General features: G+C 39.6%; 1 protein-coding gene across 1 annotated transcript in view; it reads left to right on the forward strand.

Annotated features, from left to right (window-relative positions):
* The window catches only part of SUCLG2 (succinate-CoA ligase GDP-forming subunit beta), a 255673-nt gene that overhangs the window by 144530 nt on the left and 85901 nt on the right, over nucleotides 1-25242 (forward strand). Inside the window, exons 7-9 of the mRNA XM_004581600.4 lie at nucleotides 4122-4218; nucleotides 15300-15461; nucleotides 17467-17609. Coding sequence (XP_004581657.2) covers nucleotides 4122-4218; nucleotides 15300-15461; nucleotides 17467-17609 — 402 coding nt within the window. The remainder of the gene's footprint in view (nucleotides 1-4121; nucleotides 4219-15299; nucleotides 15462-17466; nucleotides 17610-25242) is intronic.

The following is a 25242-nucleotide window of genomic DNA, read 5'->3' on the forward strand; positions in this document are numbered from 1 at the left end:
AGTTCTGTTTTCCATTGAATTTTCGAAGTACCCTGGTAGAGTGATTATAAACTGAGAGAGTAGGTTTTGTAGGAAATAACTGACTACGAAGTGATCAACAGAATGTTTTCCTTGACCCATATTTAATATGTTTAGAGCATATTTAGGAAGCAAGAAAACTAGCACCAGTTTGGTATAGTGCCTACTATTCTCAGTGGTTACACCTGGTCCCATGAACCACTTTTGCTTTCCTACCACTTGTTTGCCATTTAGTTTACACATATTTTCCATAGAGATCTTAAAATAAAGATTTATTCATAATCTTGTTCACAATATGTTTATGGACATGCTTTGCTCAATAGCAGAAAATAAGATAGCAAATGCCCCCTAAATGTGCTGCTGTACAATTATAGTAGCTTTAACACAGACAGTTTAGGTTTCCTACTATATTAATAGTGCATGCATGAGTTTGAAATCCATTCAAATTTGTATCTGTGAGTGCATGACAAAACGTAGCAGAACAGGAGAAGTTTGTTTAGTCTTGAAGAGGCTTGTTCTGATGTCCCTCAGAGTGGCTGAGCTCTGATAGCCATATGAAGAAGCACATGCTGTGTGATTCCATATGCAGAAGGTGCCTAGAGTGGTAGATTCATCGGCAGCAAGGAGAAATAGTGGTTGCAGTGACCAGGACCAGAGAGCATGGTGCCCCTTGTTCAGTGGCTTAGATTTTTCACTTTGAAATCATGATGGTGTTCTGTAGACAGATAAGCATAACACTGGGAGTGTGCAAGGCACTGGAGTTGTCAGAGGCTCTTCTCAGTGTATGTGAAAAATGCATACTGTGGGAAAGCTGTGCATAGGTACCAACATTTTTTTTTCTTCGCACCAAAGTACACTTGGGTTTCAATTTCACTTTTCTATGGACTTTTTAAAGTCCCCATTGTGTGGACGTTTAAAAGTGGCTGGCATAAAAATGCTTACTTTTTTTTTGTTTATGCGTCAGTTGTTTATTGTTTCATTTTTCAAAAAAGGGTTTATTTATTAATTTAGAGAACAGAATGGTGGAAAGGGCTAGAGAGATCTTGCCTCTGTTGGTTCACTTCCCAGGTTCCCACAGTGAGCAGTGCTAGAGCTGACCCTGTCTCTTCCACGGGTTCTAGGGGCCCAAGTCATTGTGTCGTCATCTGCTGCTTTCCCAGGGCCATTAGTATGGATTCAGTTTGTTCTCCGAGGTTGGATACCAGCATCCCAAACTGAGGCTCGACCTCCCACAGCAAAGACACTGGTCCCAGCCTCATGTTTTTTTTTTTTTTTAAAGGAAAATTTGACATGGCTAGGAGATCTAGCTTGTGTGTGGGGTGTATGTCCAGAGGTTGTTTCTGTCATGTGGTTCCACAGAATTATTATGTGATGATTAACTCAGCTGGTGTTATTTGAGAACTGACACCTTGCAGAGGTTTGTGAATGCAGTGGTTCCCTCCGGGGTCACTCATACAGCTAATGTTACAAGCTCATTCTGTTACCTAGAATCCCCCCAAATTAAAAAAAAGTATCAGTGAGTTATTTCTTGGATTTACACTTTATTAAAAGATTTATTTTCATTACAAAGTCAGATATATAGAGAGGAGGAGACACAGAGAGGAAAATCTTCTGTCCGATGATTCACTCCCCAAGTGACCCCAATGGCCAGTGCTGCGCTGATCCGAAGCCAGGAGCCAGGAACTTCCTCCAGGGCCCCCACGCGCGTGCAGTGTCCCAAGGCTTTGGGCCATCTTTGACTGCTTTCCCAGGCCACAAGCAGGGAGCTGGATGGGAAGTGGAGCTGCCGGGATTAGAACCAGCGTCCATTTGGGATCCCGGCATGTTCAAGGCGAGGTCTTTAGCCACTAGATCACCACACCGGGTCCAGAATTTACACTTTTAACTCAAATTCTGTGTTGATTCAGACAAAAAGAATAAGCATTAAATAAACTGTTACAGTATTAAAGGAAATAATAGGCAATACTAAATGTCGTCTATACTTTGAGAGCAGGACTGGGCTTTTAAAGTCTAACAGGAAATCAGACATGAAAGAGGGTCCCTGTTGTCATCAGGTTTCCCAGTGGCGGAAGTGGCAAACCCACTTTTGAAAGATACATGTTAAAGGGGAGAAATACTTGCAAATTTTGTGAGTTAAGGAGCTGATTTTTCTTCAGGTAAAAATACATGCTGTAAGTTAAAAACAGAAAAAAATGGTTGGATAAGGTGAAAAGGTACCTCTGAAGTGCACAAAATGATATTTAAACTCATAATAAAAAAGATGCAAATGAAGGATCTGTGTCAGATAGAAAGAGAACTCTTTCTTCACCTAACACAAGCAGAGGTCTGGATGGGCCCTTGCTTAGGCGTGACGAAGCGCAGTTGTCTTCTGGCTTCTGGGGATAAACCTCAGGGGAGGCTTCCATCCACAGCAATTTAGATAGAATCTCCCAGTGTATGAAACCTGTATCCCTTTCTGCTCAACTCTTATCCTGTAAATGTTTATTCTCAGTTATAAACCAAAGTAATTCAGCAAATGCTGAGCATTTAGGATGCCTGTGTCCCATTTTGGGGAACCTGAGTGTGATGGCCACCGCCGACTCCTGACTGCAGCTTCCTGGAAGACAACAGGAATGGCTCCACTGCCTGGGTTCCTGACACCCACACGGGATATGTGGAATGAACTCGTGGTTCCTCTCGGCCTGGGCTGACTCTCACCCCATCTGGTCTTATTGATTGTAGAGATTTGTTTGTATCAGTACACTGGTTTCACATTAGAATTTAAGTAAATTCATAACTAGATGTAGAATGCGCTAACAGCATAAACTAAACTGTATCTGTAAGAGGTTTTCAGTCAAATCTAGAACTGCTTCCAATGTTTATACCAACAAAGATTTATTTTCTGGAATTCGCTACATAGGAGCTGCAGGACTAGATCTTTAATTAAGAGAGAACAACATGGAATAAATCAGAAAATTGTTTCTCTGCCTGGGCTGTAGGAACATGAGAGGAGGCCATGGTGCTACTGACTGTTGGAATCTGAAGCTAGAAGCCTGGGGGAATCTCTCAATGGAGCTGGCCCAGCAGGAGCAGGTATAGGCCCCAGGGAGGAGGAGAGGAGTAGAAACAAGATGGCTTTCCCCATGCTCTGCTGTCCTGAATCTATCCACTGGTTCCTATGGGCTGAACTGTTGTGGAACCAGCTGGCCCAGGAACTTGGAGAGGTCCAGCTCCCCAGAAATCCGTATAGAGATGAGAAAGGGCCACAGATATAGATCTGGTGGCACGTGATAAAGGTTTATAAACCATGGCTAGGTTGCGAATAAAATGAAGCCAAGAATGATGCTGAAACCCGGTTCTCAGCTACCACTATAGTTTTGCTTTGAGCCATAACTCCCATTGGCGTCCCTATCCTTCACTCACCTACCCAGGCTCGGCCTGCTGGGACACAGAAAGAGAATCAGTGTTGGCAGGAAAGAATGAGAGAATTTGAAGCAGATTGAGAACAGTGAAGTCAGAGGAGTAACATTAGAACCGTCGGTATCCTTGTCCTTGGTGGCATGTGCCTTTGGGACAGTCTGCTTTAAGTTTGAACTGTGCTGTTGCTGTATTTCTTCAACCTGTATGTTTTTGTCTTAAAACAATTTCCACTAGACACTCAGTAAATTATTGTCTCATAGATTATAGGCTTGAATTGATGAATATAATAACTGTTCGGCTCTAGTGTAATAAGGAAAACTTAGTCATTATAAACTCTCAAAATCATGTTTACTTTTTACTTAAATGGAGCTTGTTGTATTAATGATTATAGCTTCTATTACAGGATAGCTTGGCTAATAGGGACATGATAATTTACAAAAAGATTAACAATGTTTTAAAGCTGTACCAAAAATATTTTGTTTTCTTGGTAATGGTCTCTACTGGTGTATGGAGAAAATTTGAGTGATTCTTCCTAATGAATAGCAGTGGAGATTAATTATGCTTTCTTTTTTTTTTTTTTCCTCTTCAGAAAACCCAGCTGAAATTAAAGATGTAACTTGCTATTTTTAAGGTTTCATTAATCTAGCAAAATAAATTTTCTGTTTCCACTTTGGTGTAATTCTATTTCACTTGATCACATTTAGGCTGCAGATCAAATTAAGAAGCTGTATAATCTCTTCCTGAAAATTGATGCAACTCAGGTGGAAGTGAATCCCTTCGGTGAAACTCCAGAAGGACAAGGTAAAAATAATAATACTACTACTAATAAAAACAACTGAATACATTACGTTTATTTATGCATGCAATGAAATGAATGCACGAAAGATTGTGGCAGCAGCATCAATTTTTTTCAGTGATTTATTTTGAGCCATTGTTTCAAATGTTCCTGTGACTCAGTTGAACACTGCAGCATTTGGATATGTTTGCAACCAAATATCGTGCCTCAGAGCTACGTCTCGCTTTACTTCAAAACATCCATGCCCCTCACTACACCCCCACCAGTCCTGCATGTGGGCACACAGAAATAGAACCCTTATTTCTTTGGGCCTCTTGCGCTGTCACATGGAAGAGTTTGGATGGGGATGGGAACTGTTATGACACCTGCTTTTGTACAGCCAGTTTTGCCCTATTTCCTGCACTGTATTTACACCATCTTGGTGAAATCTTTATTACCTCAAGAACTCTTTCACCTACTTGGTGTAATTTCTACTTCCAATAGGAGGAAAAGGCATTTTGGTGGCAAAGGTTTTTCTTGTCAGTTACTTATAAATAGCTATTTCATATCTCATTACCTAACACCATCGTACTATGTCTTGTAGATTGCTCATATCAATAGGCTCATATCAGATTGGTAGCAAAAAGTTTGAATGTGTTTGAGGGGAGAAGATGTTGTTGGGAGTGGGGTAACAGGTGGATAATGTAGTACCAGAATGAAAGTTCCTTGAACATGGTCTTCTTCAGTATGTTTCCTCTGTCACTGCCTGGCATGTTGTGAGCATTTAGTTGGCTGATAGGATTTCCTTTTGAAGTAGTAAATGGGTAAATCCTAATGTGCATTTACATAACCTGTGGACCAGGATGGATATACCACGTTTCTCCTTTTCTCCTGAGCAAAGGATCTTCACTATGATTAAAAACCAAACCAAACCAAAACAAACCAGAACAAACCAAAACAAAAAATATTAACTAGATGACTAGGTCATTCAAATCTGCAGTCTTGGCTACAAATTCTCAACCTCTTCTTTTCTGGGATAGATCTGAGTTAGTTGCTTAGTCGGCCTAAGCCTTAATCTTTCTTTCTTAATCCAATAAGTAAGTAAAAAGTGATACCTGTCTCATAAAGTCAGTATGAAAGATGAGGTGACCTGATGCATATGTAAACATTGTCACACACAAAGAAAGATGTTCCCTAACGATTGCTCAGACAGAGAAAAGGATAGAGGGTGTGGGAAAGGAATGGGTCTCAGATTAGAGCAAGCAGAAGAGTTCCTGTTTGAGAAGCCACTGAAAATAAATGCACCCAGTAAAACAGCAGAAGAAGGTTCAATTACCTGGGTCCCTGATACACAGGAACATCCCAGATGCAATTCTGGCCTGGGTTTGGCCTGGCCCAGTTGCAGCTTTTGCAGAGATTTGAACAGTGAACCAGCACATGGAAGCTATCTGCTTCTCTCTCTTTCTGCCTTTCAAGTAAATAAGTCTTTTTTAAAAAAATGTTTTGTTAAAAAAATATGTATTTCATGATTTGCATGGATTACCATCAGTGAAAAATGTGCCGTGTAAGTTACGTGCAAGTGGTCTTCATTCGTAACTGTTTAATAGAGTTTCCTGATTCTTCAGGAGCCGAGATCTGAACTCTTGTCTCTTGGAGTCTACCAGACATGTTGGTTCTGATATGCCACTCTGACTCACAGTGCTCTGCTTCAATCTTTTGTTTTGTAGCTTTCCCCGATTCCACTGTTAATTTTATTTCCTCAGAGTGATCTAGAAGTAGCCTCCAACTTGGGAATACTAGTCAAAATTCATGTTGCATTGAGTGGCTTGTTCAAGGAATGAACAAGGAAGTTCAGTAGGAAAGTTCTTACAGGTCATACGTTGCTTTTCAAACTAGTGTGTGCAAGTAACTGACGACTTCATATTCGAAAAAATGGAAATTCAGCTGTGGATTGGGATAAAAATCAGACTGCAACGCTCTTTTTTCTTCAACCAGCAGCAGGCTGAGGTCTGGCAGTGAGCAGCAGGGGTGCAGGAAGTGTTTTAGAGGGTGTTTGCAAACCTCCTGAAGTCTGGTTGCATTTTAATTATAAAGAGGAAGGAAATTTTTCATTTTTTTAAAAAGAATCAGGATAAAACAGTTCATTAAAACATTAAGTCTTACACGATATTTTTAAGAGCAGAATTATCTTTAGATATTAATTTGTTCATTGTACCGTAAAAGTTTGGCTATTGAGTTATTTTCACAATTAAATGAGTATGTTGGTTTATAACTCTAATGAGCAGTAGTCAAATTAAGCCCAATTAGGAAATGGTGATTAATGACCTAATGTACAAATTGGTCTTCATTGTTGTCACAATGCCCTAAAGCAATATTAAGAACTGGAAAGCAGTCATTTATTTTAGCAATATTGATAATCTTAAAATCTATAATCTGAAGATTTAAGCTGTGTCCATATATATCAACAATGTCAGAAGATATGTGAAAATTTTTGCAGTGAAACTTGATTTAATAATGATTACTGTATTTTAGATGTTTTGGAGCTCGGGTTCACACCAAACATTTTTTACTTTAAACCACTTTATACAATTTCTTCAGTTTGCCTTTGCTAAATGAAGAGCATTTTGTTTTTACATCCATGTTATAGCTCATGCAATATTTTTAATATCTAAAAAATATTCATGCAGAGTAAACTAAAAGATATTTATTTTGGTGCATGCATGTGAGGGATGTCTAGGTATTTTTTTGAAGTAGGATTTATTATTTATTCATCTATTTCAGAGTCATAGTTATAGAGCAAGAGAAAGAGGGAGAGAGATTTTCCGTTCAGTGATTTGCTTCCCAGACAGCGAAAATGGTTGGCTGAACCAGGCGCTTCATTCAAGTCTGCTATGTGGTGGCGTGGGCCCAGATACTTGGACCATCTTCCACTGCTCTATCGGACCATTTACGTGGAGCAGGATCAGAAGTGGAGCAGCTGGGGCGTGAACCAGTGCCCATCAGAGGCAGAGGCTTTAACTGCTGTGCCACAGCAGCAGCCTCTAGAAGGATTATGGGATGGAAAAAATTATATGGATTTCAAGACATTTGCATGAAAGAAACTTTTCATCCCATTTTATTATTGAAATACCCTCCAAATTAGTTTAACAGATGATGCCAGTTGAAGATGAACAGTGATCTTGAGAACACTGCTAATAAGCATCCCAAGGATATTTTTTTTATGTTTTTTAAAAAAAGAATTATTGTCTTGGAACTAGTTTTCTAATTAGTTCATTTGATGAACAGTCTGATTCAGAGAATGTAATCTGTCCCTTCCGATGTAGTTTGGTGATTCTTAGCCAAGATCACAAGTGTTGCTAGTTAGAGAAACCTGTGTCACCTCTAGTTTTTGTTGAAAACTCTCCTGAGGTGAGAGAAACATAGTTGTTCTTGTGTAACTGGCTCATGTCCGACGTGACTTGGAAGGGAATATTTGATGTATTGGTGAAGACACCACTTGCGATAGCTGTATCCCATATTGGGGTATCTCTGTTTTGGTCCCACTCTGCTCCCAATTGCAGCTTCCTATGAATGCCTTTTGGGGAGGGGCAGCATCCAAGGGTGAGGAGTTTGGGTTCTTAATATCTTTGCAGAAGACATAGACAGAGTTCCTGTCTCCTGACTTTGGTCCAACCCACGGTGTGGCTTTTGGGAATGAATTTCTGTCTGTGTGTCTATATGGAACTCTTTATATTTCTCAGATTTTATAAATCAAAAATAAGTGAAGTGTGGGCTGGCTTCAGACCTGGCGAGAATCGGGATTCTCTGCTGTCAGATGGCTCCTGCAGGCTCTCTGCAGGGAGCACCAAAGATGAGCTCCAGGGCTCATCTGCCTCCTTAACAAGAGAGAGTGGGTCAGAATGGGTGAGTCTGCAAGGAAAATTAAATCTTTCCCGCAGCAAAAAAAAAATAACCTGTTTTGCCTAAAAAGTCAAAGAGACATCAATTATAATTTTCTTGCTTGTCTGTAGTTTCAAAAATTTATAAAACTAATGGCCAAATAAGAAGCAGTATTTCTTCATTGGTTTATTTGTATATCCCCAACCATCGCTACATTCATTTTGCAAGCCACTGCAACATTTTTAGACCATATTTTGTTTCCTCCCACCTTTAACTAGCTTTGCCTGCTCACTCTCTCTCTCTCTCTTTTTTTAATCTTTAATGCAGGAAGTTCTCAATGAGAAGTGTAGTCCTTTCTTCCTTGAGAAATTTGACAGTCTCCAGGGATAGTTTTGGATGTCCCATTTTGGGGATGATGTCTCTGACATCTCATAGGTCAAAGCCAGGAATACAGACTATTCTATGACATAGCTCACGACAACACAGAATCCTCTCCTCCCAGAAACCAAGCATCCTTCCTCCTAGGCACCTTCAACAGTTGGAAACAAAAGACTATTCAAAGAGCTCACAGCAATAGACTGAATTTGAATATTACTGTCTGACCATATCCCTATATTTTTAAAGATTTATTTATTTTTACTAGAAAAGCAGATATTACAGAGAGAAGGTGAGACAGAAAAAATTCTCTGGCTACTGATTCACTCCCCAAGTGGCTGCAACTGCCGGAGCTGAGTCAATCCAAAACCAGGAACCAAGAGCCAGGAGCTTCTTCCGGGTCTTCTATATGGGTGCAGGGACCCAAGGCCTTTTCTCTACTGCTTTCCCGGACCACACACAAGGAGCTGGATGGGAACTGAGGCAGCTGGGACATGAACTGCTGATCATTTGGGATCCATGTGCATGCAAGGCAAGCACTTTAGCCACCAGGCTACTGTGTGGGGCCCTGACCAAATTCCTTCAGAATTAAGTGTCGGTGATCCAAAGTTAATGGACGCTTAAAGTCTTTTTCTTCACATAGGTTTCCCTAAATAACCTCCCAGTTGCTTCATGTTTGCAAGTGCCCATGTTGCCCGTGGGTGTTGTTCTGTTTCTTTATGCACAAGACTTTATTTTCAAGAATATTTTCCGTTCTCTGCTCCCCCACCCCCACCTACCCCGTGTGTGTTTTCTCTTTTCATAGCACTAAAGAAAAGTTCTGAAAAGTGTACAACTCCTGGAGCATCAATATTTAATGGAAAGTGAGACTAATTTTAAAGCATCAGCATTTTAAGGCCATCTTGGCAAGGTACATTTCAATAGTGCATTATGGTTATTTATCACAAATCAAATGCACTTCATTGCTTGAAGACAGATTATTTTTCAAACTAATTATGGCAGTCTTACTTCCTGCTGTCTTTATGTTCCTGTTACATAAAAGTCTCCCCTCTGAAATGTACTTCTCTTTTGTCTAACTCTGTGCCATATTCTTCTGTTAAAACTCAGGGGTCAAAGGCCTCCAACTGACAGTCATGTTCTCCATCGAGGTTGTAGAATTAGCAGCTCACAAAATGTTGCACTACTAAACAAAAACAACAAAAACACCTTGTGAATGTAAGTGCCACAGCTAGCTTTGATATTTGTTCAGGAGAAAAATTCATTTGTAGAATCTATCAAGCATGTAACAATGTGCTTTTGATGATGAAAATTGTTTGATAAATATTAATAGGTATGTGATTTTTTCCCCCAACTTTGTACATGGAACGGCCTTTATTCAGGATGAATTTTCTACAGAAAATCAGTGTGACATTGAAAACCCTAACGTCTGAAACAAGCTCACCACTTCCCCAAATACATTCTTTTTTGTAGTTGTTTTTGTAGTATTGAAAATAGGAACAATAAGGTTTGAGCATCTGAGTTTATTTTAGGGCCCTAATGTTGTCATTGACATCAACCCATTGTGAATGTAGTGGATCTAGAAGTGCATTTGGAAGATTTTACAGGGTTAAGTAGGCATCTATCAGACAATATTCAAGGATTAATCTGCTTCTGGTGTGTAGAAAACAACTTTTTGTTTTGTTGTACTTCTTTATGTTCATGCCAGCAGAATGCACCTTTTCTGTTTCTTCTTTGCTATGATATTTGTAAGAACGCAAATGTGGTGAGAATGGTTGTTTAATAAGTATTGGCTAACTTTTCCTGTAAATTGCCAGTTAGTAAATATTTTGGGCATGCAGACCCGAAAATCTGTTCACCTTTGCTGTTGGCTTGAGAGGTAGTCAGAGACAATATGTAATGAAGCAATGCGACTTCATCAAAGGCAGAGTATTCACACAGTCTGGGTCTTGAAACTAGTTTTTTACATCCGAGTTAGGTCTTGTTTAACTGTTTTGTCTTATGCAAGAATACGGTGTGATTTGAGGGTCCCCGGATACCTATTTTATCCTTGACCCTTGGACGGAAATCCTCGTCTCTTGTCACTCTTGATGCCCAAAGCTACCTTCCATCAAAATCCTTCCATTGGGAAAATTCTCAAGGGCTGAGAAGATAGCTTTTATTGACAGCCACAGATTACTTGTACTTTTGTAAACTCTGGTTAGACTGCCATTTAGGTTTGCTTTTGAATAGAAGTCTGCGATTATAATGGTCGGAGGTAAAGTAGAGATAAGTTTTAGTGACAGTCAAAGGGGGAGTTGTGAGCTGCAGTCATGTGAAACTGTCAGAAGAACTCTGTACATTAGGGCGGTGGTGATGCGTGCTGGCTGTCCAAGCTGTATGCTTTGCATACTGTCTTTCTGTCCTGCAGCACCATGTAGTGGACAGTGATCTTCAATTTCTAATCAAGGTCACTCAGCTTAAGAGAGGAGGGGCTAGAGTTGTAATTTGTACCCAGTTTTTGATGCCAGAGCTTGCCTTAAGTGATTGAGTTCAAAGAAAAGTATATAGTGATGCAGCATTACTGATGCCAGCAATAAGACAGGGAAGTGCTTCATGTGTCAGAATGTGTGTAATAATAGAAAATAAATTGATTTTTTTTCCTGCTGTTCTTGTAGGACATCCCTCTTTGCAGATACCAGTTGTGAGTCTGAGTCTTTGGTATTCTGTAACTGCAAAGGGGACTCAGAGGACCATTTCCTTGGACTTATTTGCTCACTACAATGTCTCATACATCTCAAGGCAATGCTTGAGTTCTTCTTCACTTGTATCGCAAAGAATTTTTTTAATATTTTAAAAATTTTGTTTATTTTTATTGGAAAAACAGATTTACATGGAGACAGAGAGACAAAGAGAAAGATCTTCTACCCATTGGTTCACTCCCCAAGTGGCTGCAACAGCTGGGGCTGAGCCGATCTGAAGCCAGGAGCTTCTTTTGGGACTCTCAGGCAGGTGCAAGGTCCCAAGCCTTTGGCTCATCTTCAACTGTTTTACCAGGCCATAAGCAGGGAGCTGGATAAGAATAGAAGTGCAAAAGCTGAGCTACAACCCAGTGTCCATGTGGGATCCTGTCACATGCAAGGCAAGGGTTTTAGAAATTACTAGCTCAGCAAGCAGGTATGTGAGACAGCATACATGTTGGGTAAAGCAACCAGGAGTGTTCATGCTGTCCGCCTTCCCATTGTGCTCTTTAAACCCCATAGTGCAGAAGTGTCTGTGGGAGACACATAACATAGGCATTAAGAGTTTCCTCATCAAAAAAAGACTCTCCTTTTTCCCCGGAAATTCCTTGGGGTCGGTGGCTCTGTATCAGGAAACAGTAGAAAGCCAAGTATTAGCAGAAAAGAATTTTGTAATGTCCCAGTGGCTCAGGAATTTACAAGGATTTGAGGGTCTTTGCCAAAATTGAGGATGAAGACTAAAATACACACATTTCTTATTATAAATCACAGTATGACAGAGTGCTTTTTGTATGTTCATCAGGTAGTGAATATTGTGGTACAATAGGTTAATCCACTGTGTTGGCCAGTAATATCCCATGTTAGTGTATATGGTATCCAGTCCTGCCTGTGTTTCTGACCCAAGTTCCCAAGATGTATCTAGTAGGCAGCAGGTGATGGCTCTGCCGCTTGAGTCACTGCCACCCATGGGAGAACTAGATGGGAGGTCTTGGCTCCTGGGTTTGGGCTGGCCTGCCCCCTGCTGTTTCTTTGCCACTTGACTTTTCGGATAAGTAAATAAAACTTGAGAACATTACACAGTTACAACCAGTATACATCCCATACCCCCATCAAGTGCTTTGTTCTGTCACTCCACCTCTGACAAAAGATTGAGGCCTTGAGATTGGCACTCTCATTTTTGATGCTCTTCATTGACTACTAAGTCTCCTTGCTTGTTTCATAGTTGTGTAGTGTTTTTAACTCTGCAAAGCATGGGTATATTGCCTCTCACTTTGGCATTTCATCTTGTCTATGGATAGGGAACAGTTGGCAAAGGCCACTATACATACACATGCACACATGCACGCTTGTTACTCCATGGTCATGGTCTTCAGGCAGGGTGGTCACCAGACTGTGCACACTCACTACTGTATGTTTGGCATGTCTATCAAACTGAAGGAAAATGTCTTGAAAATCTGGCTTTGTAGGTGTTTAGTTGAATCTGCCTTCTGAACTTTGCAATATTTGCATTAATTACACTCTCTCATGTAGTGTGTAGCTGTAGTGTTTATATGGGGGCAAAGATCAGCTTGGAACTGTTTTGATTTACTGGTTTATTGATCTTCAGCAAGAATTTTTTTATTTGGAGCTCTCCATTTAGGAAGTCAATTTGATAACCTTTACCCATTCATCTTGAAGGTGTTGGTTACAGTAGTCTTCCCAGTGAATAATGGAGGAGCTAAAATTACTAATAAATTAATGAGAATGTATTATAAACCCAATGAAAGGCCAGAATATAGTTGCTATGCTATTGATTATTATGCTGGTCATTAATAGCTGAGAACAGGCCATTGTACGAAGCAGAGAATGTTGGCCAATTCCTTGAGTAGGATTCCATTATTAAGATTTTAGTACTCTGGAAAGTAATTACTCATTTGTTTAATGAATTCGTAGTGTGTGGGAAAAGTGGTTTGACATTTTGTGGTAGAAGTAAGGACTCAGGCAGACATCCACTTTGCTGTAAGATTCTCTCTTGTCAGTGCTTCTTTAGGTAATGTATACTCTAGATTTGCATTTATGTCAATGTCAGATGTTCGTAGATGGGGATATGACAGTTGTATGTAGATTTGTATCCAGGTTCTTCGCTGTTTTAGCATGTGGACCCTTGGGAAAAAAACTACACCTAACATTTGTACCCTTGGGGTGCTGCAACATCATGTTTACTTTTCGTAGGAAGCAAGCACGTTTTTTACACCAAGGTGATTGATTTCCAGTTGGATATGCACTTTCTCATTTTTTTCTTAAACATTTGACAGACAGACAGACAGACAGACAGTGAGCTTTCTGCACTGAACCACCCCCGAAGGGCTGCAGTAGCTGTAACTGGGCCAGGCCACAGCAAGGAGTCCAGAGCCTCACGTGGTTCTGCTTGTGGATGACAGGAGCCCAAGCATTTGGGGCCATTTTCTGTTGCATTCCAGGAAATGCAGCTAATTTCACATTTGCAGGAAAAGAAATCAGACCACCCAGTATGTGAACCAATGATCCTATGGGAGGTGGCACTACAAGTAGCTGCTTAGCACACAGCTTCATAATGCCAGACTCCTGCTGGACCACTTTGAAGAGTTCGGTGCTGACCAGCAATGCAGGAGGAGAGTGGGCAGTTTCTCTGAATTCTTGGTCAAAGTTTTCTGCCTATCAGGGTCCCAAATTAAGTTCAAGGATCTTATGATGAAGTGGCATCATATGGAATTAGTTTCTACTCTGAAGGAGAGATATGACAAGAGTGCAGGCAAGCCAGCTTCCCACCATAATGTCTTCCTCACTGTGTGTGTAGATGACTTTAAACTGAGGAAGTGCTTTGTATGCTGTCTGTGTCGTGGGATGTGCAGACAGCAGCACTGATAATACCTGGCATCCCTGCCTGTACAGCTCTCAGTGTGTGTGGTTCCTGGAATCAAGACAGTCCCAGTGTGATTGTATACAAATGAAGGGTATATCCCTTGTTTTAGCAGGCCTCAAAGCAAACACATCAGTATGACAGGCTTTGTTGCTCAATTTTACCCAAATAGAAAGACTAAGGCCTAGGGAAGAGCAGCTTGTTAATATGATGGTTCTAGAGTTAGAACAGAAGAAATTGCTAAAAGAATAGATTTTAAATCCTTTCATTAGGAGTTAATTCACTGTAGTTAATTCTTATCGTATATGTTATCTATGTATAAAACTGCTACTATACACATAAATGTGCAGTGATTTTGAAAAAATTTAAATGTAAAAATGGTTACATAATTATTAACGGTCAAATTTAACAACTGTTGCCCCTGACCATCATTCTTTTTGCACAATCTTTTGGAAATGCTAGAGGTCACTGAGTAAGTAACAGATAAAGGAAGACAAAGGAATCAGTATCATTGTCTAGTCTCTGCACAGAGAGAATGCTGATAGATCAGGAGATAAATATGAAGAATAAGAAATATGGGCCCAGTGCAATGGCTCAGTGGCTAAATCCTCACATTGCCAGCACTGGGATCTCATACGGGCAACAGTTCTTATCCCGACTGCTCCAGTTCCTATCCAGCTCCCTACTTGTGGCCAGGGAAAGCAACAGAGGATGGGCCAAAACGTTGAGACCCTGCAGCTGTGTGGGAGACACAGAAGAAGCTCCTGGCTCCTGGCTCCTGGCTTCGGATCGGTGCAGCACCAGCCATTGTGGTCACTTGGGGAGTGAACCAGCAGACAGAAGATCTTTTTCTCTGTCTCTCCTTCTGTCTTTCCAGTAAAAATAAGTCTTTAAAAAAAATAACAGATATAGTAAAAATGGCAAATCAAGACTGTGCCTAAGGGTGCTGGCCTGTGGCTTTGAACAGGTATCCGTAAGTTTTATTGTCATTTTATTGAAAAGAGACTGTATTGGGATGTTTGCCAGAATGGAAATTCCTTTAGAACAGGGATCATATTCTTTTTTTTTCTCTGTAAACGTAAAGATTAAAGGTCAAGAAATCTACAATAACCTCTCCTACCTGTAGCATTAAAACAGCCCCCCACCCCAAGTGACAATGTCATTTAGCTTTTGTTTTCTGTCGTGCCCTCTACCTTAGAGAATTTAATTTATGGTTTCTTAAAATATTTTGGTATGGTCCGTTTTTTTCTTTATTTAGTTGTCTGTTTTGATGCCAAGATAAATTTCGACGACAATGCAGAATTCCGACAAAAAGACATCTTCGCCATGGATGACAAATCAGAGAATGAGCCCATTGAAAATGAAGCTGCCAGATATGATCTGAAGTACATTGGACTGGATGGGAACATTGCCTGCTTTGGTAAGAAGTAGTTCTATCAAAAGAATGCTTTGTGAATTCTGATTTCTGAAAAGTTATTTACTAAGCAACTGAAGAGACAAGTGTTTTGTTTGTTTGTTTTTGCTGTTAATTTCCACCAAAAATGTTGTTCGTAATTGCTTATCACTGGTTTCAGTTGGAGGTCCTCAACTGTGTCACTTTAGAAAATTTTGGATGGGTCATTCACTGCTGAAGGGGGGCTATGCTGTGGATTATAAAATGTTTCAGATGATCTCTAGTCTCCAGTTATGAACTGCCCCCAACTGTTAGCCTCACCCTCTGTACCCCAGAATGACTTCAGCTGTTTTCCGTATGGCTGGGGTGAAAACTCTCCCTGACTGAGAACTGATGATGGAGTGTGTCTCGGTTACACTTTGCTTAGTCAGAAATCTAAGCCTTGCCAAATCAGTGTTAATGTACTAAGAACCAGTCTAAATTTGTGCTTAAAAATAATTGCGTTCTTAGAAGAAGTAGGAGGGGACATATACTTTAACCATTTTTTTAGAGTTTCAGATTATGTGATATCCAGTTTAATAATAATGCCAATTTATTAGTAAGAGTTGATTTTGCCATACTGATCTGAATTTGTGGAAATGGCTTATCCAGTTGTGATAAGAATGGGTCTGCAGAGAAATACAATTTCTCTATTGTCCACAGCTTATGGGGCTGAGATTAATATACTTTGGAGTTAATTGCACAAGCCTATGTTTCTGGTAGAACCAGTGCATTGCATTGGAAACTGAGGTCTTAATGGGATTAAAATAAAAAAGATTTGTAGCTCATTAAACCAACAGTGCCATTATATTCAGAACTGAAGAGACCTCATCCAGTAGTTTGCTGTTCAATACAATAGAAAATGACATCCAATTACAAGTGATAGCAAAAGCTCTTGCTTTGTATTGGTGCAATAACTGTAATGTACCCAGCCACTCACATCTTCTGATCCTGATAAGCTAATGGGCTCTCAATTCTTGCAGGCATTTAGAAAGGGGAAAGGTATAATAGTGTGTTTAAAACAAATTAAATACAGGTTCTTTGCAGCCTCTGGTGGATGTGTGTGGTTTGACCAAGTGGCATCCTCCGAAGCTACAATGAACACTTTTTAAATTGCTTTAAAACCCTGTATCAAGCATTTTTCTTTCAGTTGTCCCAGGCTTAATTAAATTAGTCACAGTTCATTGGCTGGCTGGGGGAATTCAGGGGTCAAGAACAGTGAAAGGTATTTTACCTTGAGACTTTCTGTTGTATACTGGAAATTTTGTTTTTCCTTTCTAAGCAGAGGAAAATGCTTTTATATCAATTGGGCATAAAAAGAAGAAGTGCAAAAGATCAATAGTATTTACCTCAAGGAAATAAGAATTTTGATGCTAAAACTGCTCATTTAGTTCCTTAAGAAAAATTCTTAAATATCTTGGCAATGACTGGATTAATTTGAAAGAGAAGCAAGGGAATAGGAATTTTTGTTTACAATGTAGTCATTTTTTGATGAGTTTTCTCAGTTTATTCTGACAATATTATGTAAACATTCATGATTATACTAAGTGTAAAAAGTATGAAACCCTGCTGAAGTTGGGGATCTCTGTGTCTCTGTGGTTCAGTCTCTAAGGGATGCCTCATTCAGAGGAGCGTGTTCTCAGCCAACAAGCAAGTGGAAGAATTTCAGCCTTTTGAGTCTGGCTAGCTCGTAAGACCTGAGGCTTTTCAAAACCTAAAACTCTTTCCTATAGAACTAGACCAGAATAGTTCCTTATTTAAGCCCCCTTGTTCCTCCTTCTTTAACTGAATCCAGTGAATCCTTCTGTTCATTCCTAGATCCTTTTGGTTTACTCGTTACAGACAGGTTTTCTGCTTGTCTGAAAAAACTATGGATTTACTTGGTTGGACAGAGTTCCAAAGGAGGCAGAAGTTGACCTGAGAGCAGGGGATGGAAAATACCTGTGGATTTTCATATCACTAATTGCCCTCATGTACTGTTTGCCTTTCACAGTGAATGGGGCAGGGCTGGCCATGGCAACGTGTGACATCATTTTCCTTAACGGTGGGAAGCCAGCCAACTTCTTGGATCTTGGTGGTGGTGTCAAAGAAGCTCAGGTGTATCAGGCGTTCAAGTTGCTGACTTCTGATCCTAAGGTAACCTGTCTTTGAAGTCAAACTGGATACTGTTCTGAATTCCGAACTTCAAGTTACTCATCAGCTGACATGTATATAGTTAGATGTCCCGGATGCAAATTCTACCATATGCTCCAGTGCAATCCATGATGGTATGATTCTCATCTATGACTTTATAAGCCCAGCTCCAGGATCTTATATTGGAGGCTTTGCTTACAGAATCCTGGTGAAAGAAGTAAATATGAAAGATAGAACATTCCAACCAATGAAGCATTAGTTGAATAATTTGAACATTATTTGAATAATTTCTACTGACACTATTACCCTTGTACTTATATAACTTAGGCCTGACCCAGCTTCATATTACTTTAATAAAAATGGCAGAAAAGTATTGTATTGGAAAAGTGTAGGATTGCAGGGTCATATATCACTGGGAAATAGTAACTTCTACCTCCTTCTGCATACTTTTTATCTAAAAAAATTGTTTCTTGTTTTTGGTCTGAAAGGCAGTAAGAATCATCATGCATGTGCTGGTTCACTCTTCAAAGCCCACCATTCTGGGACTGTCGTCCCAGGCTGCAGCCAGGAGCCGGGAACACTCATGCTGTCCTAGGCTGAAGCCAGGAGCCAGGAACTGTGGTGCTGTCCCAGGCTGCATCCAGGAGCCAGGACCTCGGGTCCCAGGCTGAAGCCAAGAGCTGAGACCTCTGGTCTCACATGTGGGTGGCAGAGTCTCATGTTCTTGAGCTGTCACCTGCTGCCTCCCAGGATGAGCATTAGAAGGCAGCTGGATTGGGGAAAAAAGTAGCTAAAACTTGAACCCCTCACTCAGCTATCAAATAAGGTTGAACCAGGCAGCAATGGAATCACTGAGCTGCATGCCCTCCCCTGCTCAGTTTTTAATTTCATTTCTGATCATTACAATTTGTACCATAAGCACTAATTAACAAATACCTACACATGATGTTATTCTTGTTGCTTTTTATTTATCTTTGTGTTAATGTATGTAGCCAGAATGTAGCAACCGCACTCATGCCAGATCCACGGTGAACACTGAATATGACTTTAATCTGTTTAGCGTCCAAGCTTAACACCAGCATAATATCATTTCATTTATAGGTGCTCAGTTTTCCAGATACCAGTGTTAACATGGAAAGACTAGAATTCTTTTAATGTTTGATATGCATGTTAGCATTGAATTCTCTTAGCAGACCTGAGTTAGATACTTGTTACAAACTTTTGATATTAATGTTTATTTGGGAATCATTATCTCAACATAGTTCAATAATCGAGTAATTTTTGTGGGTTGCCAAAACAGCTAAACTTTAAGAAGTCTGGAGCATTAATAAGAAAAGCTTAATGAGAACAGTACCAGATGCATTATTTTCTTTTTAAGGAAATGCAGTCTCAAGTTAGCATGCATGCTTCCCTGTTTAAGATGCATAGTAGCCATTGCCTGTTTTGGAACACATGCATCCCATTTTGTCCCGTACGCGGAGTGTGCTCATCCCTTTTGCGACTTAGATAATCAGTGATCTTATGTGTTTGCTATCTCATTTCTTCATTCACAACATAAAGGGATAGGTATTATCAGCTACTTCCCTTCAGTTGCCCTGAGCTACCCAGGAACTGCGGAGTCCTAAATTCACCCAACCAGATATTTTCTAATGGAAAGACACTTTTATTTGTATATGCAAGGACTTTGTTCTCATGGATTAGGTAGAAATGTTATCAGTGACTTCTCTAGTCATTTTTCAAAATTTACTTCTCCCTTCTTCCTATCCCATTCTAAGAGAAGAAACACTCCTAGAGATCTCCACGCAATCTGATTGAAGTCAGTAAATACCTTGGACATGACACAAGCTCATTAAGCTATAAAGCACCCCAGAGGAATGTAAAATATGTAACTTTTCACATCTCCCGAAATTCTGAACTAATAATGGCGAGACGCTGACGTATTAAAGCTACCAGGGCAACCGTAGGGTTTCCTTTGAAACATCTTTTCATTGTGGCTCTTCTTGGGTTTTAGTTTTGTGTAAGTACTAGGGTGATGAGAAATCAATTACAAAACTTCCTTCTTTATTGTTGTTGTCTTCAAAAATTTTGACATTACCTTATGGAACATTTTTAAATGCTTGGAATATTTAAATTTTTTTGAGATTGGCTGTCATGTTGGTTAGCTAAAGGTATGTGGGAGTTATTTTTCTCATGCTATATAAGGAAAATGAATGCACAGCTCATCTGAGTACATTTTTCAAATCTTGAAATTTGAAAAGTGGTTAAAAAACGTGGATGTGTAAATTTTTTTCCGCAATCCTGGCCTTGTTTCACAAAATTAAGAGAACAGAGTCTGAAAACTAGCCTGGATGAATTGATTTGATTTCACAAGTAAGTTACTGGTAGTCCTGGTAGGAGTTGTGTCAAGTAAAATCCTGTCTACCTGCCCAGAAGTACTGTATCCCGAGAGCCCAAAGCTAATTATTTCAGTGGGATCGATTTGCCTTCTAGATTAGAATTAGCCACCTGAGTGCACTGCCACTCAAACTTAGAAAAAGACCTGTAGTTGTTAGATCAGATCAACTTATGCCAAAAACTACTTGTTTGTGATATATGTGAGATAATTCTGTGACCAAGTAATAAATAGTAATAAATACAGCATTGCTGAGCAGAAATGTTAGGAACAGACATATATTTTTATTCATTTCAGTCTGAGCCCTAAAGCACACTTTTATTTGTATATAATGCAAGTGTCTTTGTAACTAATGTTTTTTTTTGTTGTTAAATGGAATTGCTCTACCAAAGTATCTGAAAGAGGATCTCGTGAAATAGTTCACTTAGTAAACTGAATTAATATGAAAAGTAACATTAAATATTTTATAATTCTTTTATTTTTCTAGCTGGGCTTGAGATGAGAAAATTTGTTCTACCAGTTGTAGAACAGACGTAATCTTGTTTTCATTGTTTTGATTTCTAAAAGTCTGAAAAACCAGTGTTCTTCAAATCATAAGGAGTATAAATGGTATCAAATAAGCCACAGAAGTAAAGTTTAGTAGTCTCTTAACAATTTGAACACATTTCAGGGAAGAACCATATTCTCTTTGCGTCTACTTGTTAATTTGAACCTTGAATTCCAAAGGTGTGCAGAATGAATGCAGCAAAACATCTGGGAAGCAAATTGAAACTGACAACAGTTGGCAGGATTTGCTAGAATAGCCCTAATAACCTGGTCTTCAAAAAGAAGCAAATCTCTTTTTCTCTGGGGGCTGGATTTTTAAAATCAGTGGTATATGACTGGTGTGCTTGAAGATACCTTGCTTCATGGTACTTGTGTTTCCTTGCTTAGAGTCATGATTTCAAATCCCCAGAATGAATGTCCATGAAGAAACAGGTTGCCTGAGCTCCAAGGATTCCTTTAAACCTGGAATGGATTCTCAGTTTGGCTCTGGTGCCAGGCTGCCTAGGTTTCAGTCCTGTTCTTACCTCCTGATTGGCTATGGGACCTTAGTGTTTTAGCCTACTGGTGCATTGGATTCTTCATTTGTAAAGTGACAGGAATTCTTTAACTCAGAGAGTGGTTTGATTGTATGAATTTACACCCACATTTCCCATTTGGAGAGGCAATAATTTCCCATAAGGATGAAGTTCCTCCTAACTCCAGTGAGAATGGGCTATGTGTACAAATCAGCTAACAACAGCTACTGCCAGGGATGTAGGGAGAAAGTTACCCTAGTCTTCTTTTGGTGGGAGTTTAGAATAGTACAGCCACAGGGAAATTGGTATGGAGAGTGTTCAGACAACCAAGAATTTATCTACTATATGAACCATTTATCTCGTTCCTGAGAATATGTCCAAATAAAATGAAATTGCATGAATGAAAGCGACCTGCAACCCTATATTTATAGCAGCACATTTCAAAGTCGTGATGACATAGAAACAACCCAGGTACCCATCAATAGGTGAATGGATGAAGAAGTTGTAGTACTTCTACCCCCCATGGAATACCACACAGCCATAAAAAAGGATGAAATCCTACTGTTCACTACAAAATGGTCCCAGCTGGATGCCATTGTGCTTAGTCAAATAAGCCAATCCCAAAAGGACTGATATTATCTGTTCTCTCTAATATAAGAAAGCATTCATGCAATATATATATATATATACATATATATATATATATATAGTTAATAAAGTACATATATATGTTCTCATTGATGGAATGTATAATGGAGAATAGCATACTGGGAAGTAAAGATACATTGTATTATGCGTGTCTACTCCCCACTAAAAGGAGAACCTTCTATGAAACATTTACATGCACCTTTACAGTATAATACCAGAATTTATAACATGGCCTGTACCTACAATGCCATGATACCCTTAAAAGGCAGTAAGTTAAACGTGTAACTGTCACTAAGGGACTACTGTGAATGATATGGGAGAAATTCATGGGAGCGAAAAAGAAAGGAGGAAGGCGGAATCCATATACCTGCAAAGCTATGTCATGGAAAATGATTTTTAAAAAATTCAAAAGTAAAAGCAAATAAAATTCAACATCACAGAATACATTAGAAATGTAGTAAGTTGTACATCAGTGTACAAATTCTAAGTGTGTAGCGTGATGAATTATCACAGTGCTTGTAGCCATGTAACCTGCAGCCCGATAAACAACATAGCCCACGGCCCAGTATCCTGGAGACCTCTTTCTGCACACTGCTTGTTCTACTTCCTCCCCAGAGACAACGACTTCCCCAGTTTCTTGTCTCAAAGATTTATTTGCTGTTTGAACTCTTTGGTATTTGCTGTCTTTTTAAACTGAAATTTAAGTACCTGTAGGTGTGTGGTGGTGTCTGATTGTGGTTTAGTTGTTTTCTCTTGGATCTCATGAATTTGAATATTTTCATGCCTTTATCAGCCATTTAGATATTCCCTTTAAACTTCTGTCACTGTATCTGTAAAGTAGATATGAAAATATTCCAAAGCATTGTTTTAAGTATCATTTTTGTAAGCATTACTGAAGCATTTGGAAACTTTGTGGGGGGATTGAGCTTAATATTACAGTATCATTTCTAAAATGTACATTTAGAATAAAAAGTAACATCTGGAGAAATGGGAGGTATCTGGACTAGGTTTACTGATAATCAGTGTTACTGTATGGGTTTTAAAACTAATGGAGGGTATAAATGACTCAGTAGCTTACAATCCTTTGCTCAGACTACCAAGAAAATAGGAAAAGGAGGATTAAGTTCATACTTGAAAGACCCACAAAGTAGTACTTGCTATATATCTGGGGAAAAAAAGGCCTGCTTTTAGAGCTGTGTTATATTCTTCAAAACTTTTTAGCTTTAGACACTGGAGAAATTAAATCAAATAATACATGTTAGGTATCCAGTTTATGCAAATGATGTAAATTTTAGCAATTGTAAACACATGAGACAAGTCTTGGATAAGTATTTCTCATAGTATCCATCTGTCTGTGTGCTTACCTGCCTACCTACCTACCCATCTATCTGAAAAGCAAAGATTAGAAGTAGAGCAGCTGGCACTTGAATTGGCACTCCCACAGGCTGACAGTGTCATAAGCAGTCACTTAAGCCCCTGAATCACAATGCTGCCCCCTGCACCATAAAGTTTTAAAGAGTTGGTTTGAACGAACAATAGCTTTTGAACTGGGCAGCCCCAAACCAGAAGTTGTTCCAGGGCTGTGCTGAGAGAGTACAATTGGAGCGCTTCTACAGGGTGGGTGTGGGAATAGAATACCAAAAATGTGTTTGATTAAAGCTATCTAGTATTGTCATCTGGTTTATCCTAGTGGTAGTCCCAGTTAAAGAATTCTAGGTAGCCCTCTCTGCTTGGTTTTGTTTCAAAACCAGTCATTGAAAGAAATAACTCTAATTTTGTCTGTGTCTACAAATCAGGCAAGGTTAAGTTCACATATAAGGCATGCCTGGCTTTGAGTGCTCAGGGATTCTTCAAGCCCAGTCTCCACTGTAATTTATTTTAGCAAAGCAAAAGCCATTTCAGTTCATATCACATGTGTTTATGGAAATACCTTATCTCCGAGTGAGTGCTGTTTGCTTTCTGGGGTAATAGAACTCTTGTAGGAATTTATTTTCAAATATACTGTCCAATACTTCATACAGTGGGATCATTATTTTTGATGTGAGTCCCCTCCAGTTCTTTTCTTTCAGGGCTCCTTGAGAGTAGGTTTCATATTAATCAAAGTTGAAAAGCTGAAGAGTTCAAGCAGCTGCCCTGTGTGCTGGTTGGTTACCTGGGCATCTGGTCCAAGAGGGATAAAAGTGTGTGTTGATTTGCATTCTGTGCTTTAGTCTCTGCTTCCATTCAGAGTAGCTGCCATGGAAGGCAGCTACTTCTCATAAGCTTGAGAACAGAAAACTATCTACCATGTACTGGTTGATTTTTCACTGTCATTTGGATGTCTGGTTGTTAACAGTTCCTGAGAGTGTGTGTGCTCCTTTCTGTCTACCTCAAGCACCTTTCATTGTATCTTCTCATTTGTTTCTATGAGAGCTAGGATCTGGTGCCTGTATTTGGTTTCTTGTCTTGTAGAAGTTGGGTACCACTGGTAGCAGACATAATTTCAAAACATCCCTGATATATCCCTGTTTTCTTACTCCTAGCTGACACTTATAAGAAAATCAACTAGGCCTGACAGCGTGGCCTAGTGGCTAAAGTCCTCGCCTTGAAAGCCCCGGGATCCCATATGGATGCCGGTTCTAATCCCGGCAGCTCCACTTCCCATCCAGCTCCCTGCTTGTGGCCTAGGGAAGTAGTTGAGGACGGCCCAATGCCTTGGATCCTGCACCTATGTGGGAGACCCGGAAGAGCTCCTGGCTCCTGGCTTTGGATTGGCTCAGCTCTGGCTGTTGTGGCTGCTTGAGGAGTGAATCATTGGACAGAAGATCTTCCTCTCTGTTTCTCCTCCTCTCTGTATATCTGACTTTACAATTAAAATAAATAAATCTTTTTTGAAAAAAAGAAAATCAAACATGAGGTTTTGGTTCCCTCTGTGCTTCTCAAAATTCAGACTTTCTAGTTTTAATAGTTACTTATTCCAGAGGAAGAGAGACAGGATCACCCAGACAAATTGAGTTTCCTTCCACTGGTTCATTTCCGAAGTCAACATAACAGTTGCGACCTTATCAGGCTAAATCCGAAAACCACCAACTCAGTCCAGGCTTCCCATGGATGGCATGTTCTACTACCTGCTTCCTTCTAAAGGTACTCATTAGTAGGAAGCTGGAATTGAGGGCTTTTTGTCCCAAAATACGTTTTTAACCATTAGGCCAAGTGCTCACCCCCAAATTCAAATTTTTATGTGCCTTATTTTCTTTAATGGTAGATGGCTTCAGCAATTCAACAAATTTGTACAAGTCATTAAGTGTTTTGTCCAGTCCTGTTGAATTGCTGATTATGAATCCTGCATGTAGAAGCTGTTGGTTAAAAAGAGAAATGAACCCATAATTGAATTATGATGTCACATAACTTGAGATATAACATATAGTTTCCAGAAGAATTCGCTGATTTTTTTAATGTTGTGTTCACAAGACAAACAGAAAGGGATGAATGTAACAATTAGAAAATAATGCACTTCCCAGCAGGACATTAAAATAATGCCTAGGAATAATTTCAG

This window comes from Ochotona princeps, chromosome 21 (assembly GCF_030435755.1).
Source record: "Ochotona princeps isolate mOchPri1 chromosome 21, mOchPri1.hap1, whole genome shotgun sequence".
Lineage (NCBI taxonomy): Eukaryota > Metazoa > Chordata > Mammalia > Lagomorpha > Ochotonidae > Ochotona > Ochotona princeps.